General features: G+C 46.9%; 1 protein-coding gene across 1 annotated transcript in view; it reads left to right on the top strand.

The window, feature by feature from the left end:
* The window catches only part of LOC113481744 (zona pellucida sperm-binding protein 4-like), a 5658-nt gene extending 2785 nt beyond the window's left edge, over positions 1 to 2873 (top strand). Inside the window, 7 exon segments of the mRNA XM_026851587.1 lie at positions 159 to 208; positions 211 to 288; positions 489 to 648; positions 722 to 869; positions 2056 to 2134; positions 2462 to 2578; positions 2674 to 2873. Of these exon segments, the coding sequence (XP_026707388.1) occupies positions 159 to 208; positions 211 to 288; positions 489 to 648; positions 722 to 869; positions 2056 to 2134; positions 2462 to 2578; positions 2674 to 2813 (772 nt within the window). The 3' untranslated portion in view covers positions 2814 to 2873.
* The last annotated feature ends 3013 nt before the right edge of the window (positions 2874 to 5886 follow it).

Raw genomic sequence — 5886 nt, 5'->3', positions numbered from 1 at the left:
GGGGGGGGGGGGGGGGAACCAAGGAAACACTGCCCCACCTGATTTCCACAGCTCATGAGGATGGTAATAGAATACACTGCGACCCAGGACATTGGAGAAAGGAGATATCAGAGTAATCTATCTTAGCAGACTGATTTGGGTTTTTCCTATCCCACCAGGTTGCTTGTCTGCTGTAGTTACTCTGTCACTGGGAGCTTTATTCCCTTGAGTGTCAGGTCTTCACATTGCCACTGCTCCCTGATGTGTCCAGTCCAGGTTCTCTCTTCTTGGAGCTGCGTGTTGCCTCAGGTATGAGAGGTTTGCGGGACTTGCTTAAGCCTCTTGGTGCAGGACTCTGGTCTCTTGAGTAATAAGGGAGTATTGATGGGTGAACCCAGTGCTGTTTCTCCCTTCCATGGTGGGAACTTAGCGATGTGGCTATAAAGGATGCTCTTGGGTTGCCTCTTTGTTCATGCTCTAAAATAGCTCTTGGGTTTCTTTTGTCCCAGATGGAAGCTATACTTCCTACTATACGGACAGTGACAATCCTGTTGTAAAGACTCTGAGAGACCCTGTTTATGCAGAAGTCAAGATCCTTCAGAGAACAGATCCAGAGCTGGTTTTGGTCCTGCACCACTACTGGGTGCAGTGGCCTGTTTTGGTGGATGGGTAAGTGACCTATAAATAGCTTTGGGTCAGAGGAATGACTTGCACTTTTTTACTTCTGGCCTCTCCTTCTCAGGTGCCGTTATGCAGGGGACAACTATCAGACACAGCTGGTGCCTCTGAGTCTTGCCTAAGGACTACTGTTTCCCTCTCCTTACCAGTGTTTCACCCTCTACATGTTCACCTTTGTAGACTCCGCTTCCCAAGAAATGCTCTCTGGGCTGGTAAGTTCCTGTCCTGGTTGCCTAGCTTCCTACTGAGGATGAGTAACATGTGTGAGCAATAACTACTTCATAACTATGAGACTCTTGGCCTTCTTGGAAGAGGTGGGCAAAGACTATGGAAATCCCCTCCTGAAACAGGAGGGGAGAGGTTGATGCAAAAAACTATTCCCCGAGATGAATGTGGTAAAGTTAAGCTGCATCACTGGAGGGGTGTGAGAGAAAATGAGACTACTAAGGGTAGGTTTAACTTAAGCAAGGGCTAGCTTGCTGCCTAAGCTGTTCTGTTAAACTAGCTTGTGGCGTGTGCTCTAACCATGCTAATCAATATTCTCTAAACTAAATTTCTTGGCCAAAATTACTTGGAAATGGCTTTTGGTACTGGGGAAGCATCTGGAGCTCAATCTCATGAGCTTCTGAGCAATTAAGTCAGAAAAAGTTCACCATGCCTTGTATGGTTTACTCGGTGTTCCTGGGATCAATTAATACTCAAAACTGGTCCCAGTTGTACCTAGCAGTATAGTGCAGTGCTTAGTGGTGCTTAAGACAGCTGTGTCCCAGGTGTTGGGGAGAAGTGCTGTACTGCCAGATCTGACCATGTTTGAAGGTGTATGGTAAAGATATCAAAACTACCTGCAACAGGCAGCAGAGGGCTCCAAGGCTACAGCCTGTATGCGAAGCAAGCCAAAGAAATCTCTGTCTCTCTCCCAGGCTTTTGCTGAACAGTGATTGCACAGTGTCAAGGCTTTTTCTTCTCGCTGCTGTTTCTCACCCTCAAGCGTGTAGGCATGGAGTAGGCTAGAAGCTCAGAGGGGGCACAGCTGGGATAGCTAACCCAAATTGGCCAAAGGGATGTTCTATGCTGTATAATGTCATGCTCATCAATAAACACTGGAGGATTTTGTCAGACTGGCTGGGCATCAGTCTGTTTGTGGGAGGGGGTAAGCAATTTGTTCTTCCCTCTTTCTGCCCCCCTTCACTTATTAATCAGTCTTTATCTCTCTAGCCATGGGTTTTCTTGCCTTTGCTCTTGCTGTTCTCTCCCCACCCTGCTGAGGGAGGGTGGAGGGACTGAAGAAGTGGCTGTGTGGATGCTTAGCTGCTGACCAGGATCAGTGCACCACACCAGGATATCATCTGTCTACAGATACTGCCTGTGTGATTCCAGGCTATGTCCCATTCTTTCTAGGTGTACCTGCACTGCAGTGCCTCAGTGTGCCACCAGTCTGTGCAGGAGTCCTGCACCATCACTTGTCCTGTTAGAGCCAGTAAGTGTCCTAGCCGTCCTGCTTCCCCATCCAAAGGGGCAACGAGGGTCTAGCCTCCAAACTGGGAAGTAGGAGGACATGTAGACTACAGACTAGGTCCCTCGAGCCATGGACAGCTTGACAGCCTATTTCCTGCTCGTTTCCACTGAGGAAGGTCCTTTGCCATTATGTCAAAAATGCTGAGGTTCTCATAGGCTCTTAATTCTGTCTTGGCTCATGTGGAAGGCTTGGCATTCAGAGCTTTCTATGTGTTGAAGCTGAGCTGGACAAAATTTGACCTTCAGCACTATGTATCTTCTCACCTAAAACCTTCATATTGCTCTGTAGGGGTTAAAAGGAGTGATGAACATCCTCTTCGGGACAGTGCCTCCCATGTCTCCAGCAAAGGCCCTGTGATTTTTCTCCAGGATGAGCTAAGATGGAACATGTCCAAGGGTGGCCTCGGTAAGTGTGCCAGACCAGCGTATCCAGGCTGGGAAAGGAGGCTGGTCCCTGTGCCTCACTGAGGGAGTGTTAACTGGAGCCTCACACCCCAACAGGAGCAGCTGTGAATGCTGCAGCCCCCTGGGCTCTGGGGTTTGCTGATGTAGCAACTGGGGCAGTTCTGTGCATGGTGCTTGTGGCTGCTGTGCTGTGGAGAAGGAAGGTGCCTGTAACACATGAAATCAATGTATTGTAATAAAGCAGCTGTCAAACTTGATTGGTCTGTGGGACTTCTTCTCCCTAGCTCAGAGCAGATGGTTGAACCGGAGTGTGTCCTAGAGATCCTTTCTGTAACCCTTTGCAAGACAGTAATTATCCTGATGGCTGAGAGCCTTCCAAATGCTGTTTCTCTGAATCCATCTCATTTTCTGGCTATTACTCTGCTCTGGGATTAGTGTTAACTGTCTGCTCCTGTCAAGAGGGACCCTTGTCATGGCCTGGGCTGCTGGGAAGGTGCAGACAAACAGGAGTGATACTGAGTGGTGTCTGCATTTCTGTGAGTGGCTAAGTACTTTTGAAGGTGACCTTATATTGTCTCCTCACAAACGCTGTGTAGAAGTGCATCAAAACCAATTAAAAACAAATCCTGCAGCAGCTACTCCTTTGGGGATGCAGAGCTGGGAATTGCCCACTTGCCCCTGAGCTCACTAGGTAAGTCAGGGCTGTGCTCATGTGGCAGGACTCAGAGGTAAGGATGGTAAAACACCACACAAATGGGCCTTCCTAATGATGCTGTATGTGAATCCACCTCTCTTGCTCTGGAGGATGAGAACAGGGAAACTTCATTCCAACTGAAAAAAATCAAAGGGCCTAGGTGGTTTGAATTTTGAACTTCAGGAAAAAATTCAAATGATTTAAAAATTAAACCTTCATGTCAGAGTAGTAAGTCTTCAGAACTCTGATTAAAGACAATTTGACATCACTGTAGGCATAAGTGCCACAGATGTGCTTTTTTGAGATGAGAACTAAAACTTGCTGTTCTGAGCATCAGCAGTTCAGTGTGGCATGGTCAGTCACAGCAGCTGGACAGGATCATTCTCAGCTTCCTGAGGTGGTAGTCAAAAACAGTTCAGCAAACTCCTCCCAATGATGGATGGGAAAAGGGGCTCCACCCCCACCCCCTCTTCCTGCCCAGGCTGGGGGAGCTCTGGTGTTTGCACTCACAGAGCTCCCCTTATAGCTGATGGCGTAGTCCTTGAGCAAGTACATTTGAGGGGAAGAAAAAACTTTTTACTCCCCCCACCCCACATAGGCTGGATTACTACCCTGTCTTCTAACAGGGAGAATTTCTAGTCTTAGCCATACTGCTTAGGAGTCTTTAAAGGGGAAGAGCAGCTCTTCCCCTTATATACGTGGAAGCAAAGAACTGAACAGTATCTCACTTGAGGTAACAGATATTGTTCTATTTAACTGGCTTCTGCCAACACTGTGTGATTGGAAGGTATTAACAGGTGCTGGGAACTGATTTTTAATTTCTTACTCCAACAAGAAATTTCAGGAATCGTCTTACAGTGTTTTTAATTTTTTTAGCAGAACTGCTCTTCCCTGTTACTTCTAGGATAACCAGTGCTTTTAGTCTTGACTGCTTTTAAAATCTAATCAGAAGATAAAACTCCTCCAAGTTGTATGGTGGGAGGATGAAGTTGATCACGGGCTGGAGAAATCATTAGCTGGAGATAGGTCACAGTCTCCTCTAGGGAGTACCTCTGGTAACTAAATGGCCTTGGTACAGGCGGAGCTCTGTCTGGGAAAGCAGTGTAAACACATAATGTGCCCTATGACAAGTCTTCAGCAGCTGTCTGTAATGTTAATTAACTGGTCAATTAGAGAAGTATAGACTACACCTTACCAGTACACCAGGCAGGGTCCTCTGGCACTGCTTTTAATTGTGTGTGCTAGCCAAGATCTAACACCTTCCTGGCTGCTGTTGGAGTCTTCCCATGGCTCAGTAAGGCAGGTAAAAACATTTGCTTAGAGAGCTGTCACACCCGTGTGGAGGCTGAAGGGACTCAGAGAGGAGAGTCCCTGCCCAGCTGCTCCCTGCTGCCCTCCATTGGGTTGCTGAACTGTCCCAAAGTGGCAGGGAGCTGTGGGCCTGCAGTCTCTGGGGCTCAGGTAGGTTCCCCTGCAGAGACCATCCCTTTTGGTGCAGAGCTGCATCTTGCTGTAATGACCTGCTGCTTAGCACAGGGTGCATGCAGTGTTAAGTGGAGGTGGGTGAGCATAGAAGTGAACTTAATTCCTTTATCCATTCTATAGGAAGTCTTCTGTGCTTAAGTCTTGCCAATTTGGTCACTAGCAGGAGGGAAAGAGCACAAGCAGCAGTGGCATGTGAGTTTTCTGTGTGAAGAGCTGGCACAGGGTGAAAGCTAGCCAACACAGAGGTTTCCTCTGGTGCATTGTCCCCTTCTTCCTAGCCTGTTTTTCTTCACTGTGGCGTTATTGGCTTTTATTACTGCTTTGTTCTGCAATTTTATCTCCTGCAGAAGTGTACTTTTCCTTCTACCTTCACGGGTAGATTTTTAGCTTTTTTTTATTTAGGCCTGTACTTTCTTTAGTTGGGTGTCATTGTCTTTTCTCCTTTACTTTCTTTTGAATAACTGCATGTGGATTTTTTTGTCTTTGCTTCACTCCATACTCCATCACTCCTATACAGCTGTATAAACAGCTGAACTAAAGATGTTTTGTGTTGCTGTAGATGTTGGCTTAGACTCCTGCAGGTGGAGGAAAGCTGCTTTGTCCAGTAGTGTGCCATGGGCAGTGAATGAAGAAGCTAAGGAAAAGCAGCCCTGAGGCCAGCCAGCACCTGTCTGTTGAGGCTGTTGTGCAGTGCTGATAATGAACCCAAATTTTCAGAAAGAAACCCCAATGCTGAGCATCAGCATACTTTGTCCCCAGTGGTTTCACCCTTTCCTCTGGAAGGGTGTGTGCTGCCCTGCCATGTCTACCCACTCTAGCTTTGGAAGCAAAGCCCAGCAACAGCACTTAATCTAGGGCTGCTCTGAATGAACATCCATGCTCGGCCATATCTGATCATATCCAAAAGCTCTCCTTCTCTATCAATTTTTGAGAACAGCACCAGCCTCAAAAGAACAAACTTGCTTTCTGTGTCAGATCTAAAGAAATTCTTTAAAAGCTGGAAGCTAATAATTCCTTTCTTGACCAGCTGTGCTCACTTGAAACCTTAAAATGTATGGCAGATGCTATACTACAACCCAGGTGTTCATTAATACAATATCTGAAAGCAATTATCATAATAGTGATGCTTT

Source organism: Athene cunicularia (assembly GCF_003259725.1).
Source record: "Athene cunicularia isolate RWA chromosome 6 unlocalized genomic scaffold, athCun1 chr6_part1, whole genome shotgun sequence".
Lineage (NCBI taxonomy): Eukaryota > Metazoa > Chordata > Aves > Strigiformes > Strigidae > Athene > Athene cunicularia.
Note: the sequence above shows the minus strand (reverse complement) of the source record. Positions and strands in the feature narration are given on the sequence as shown.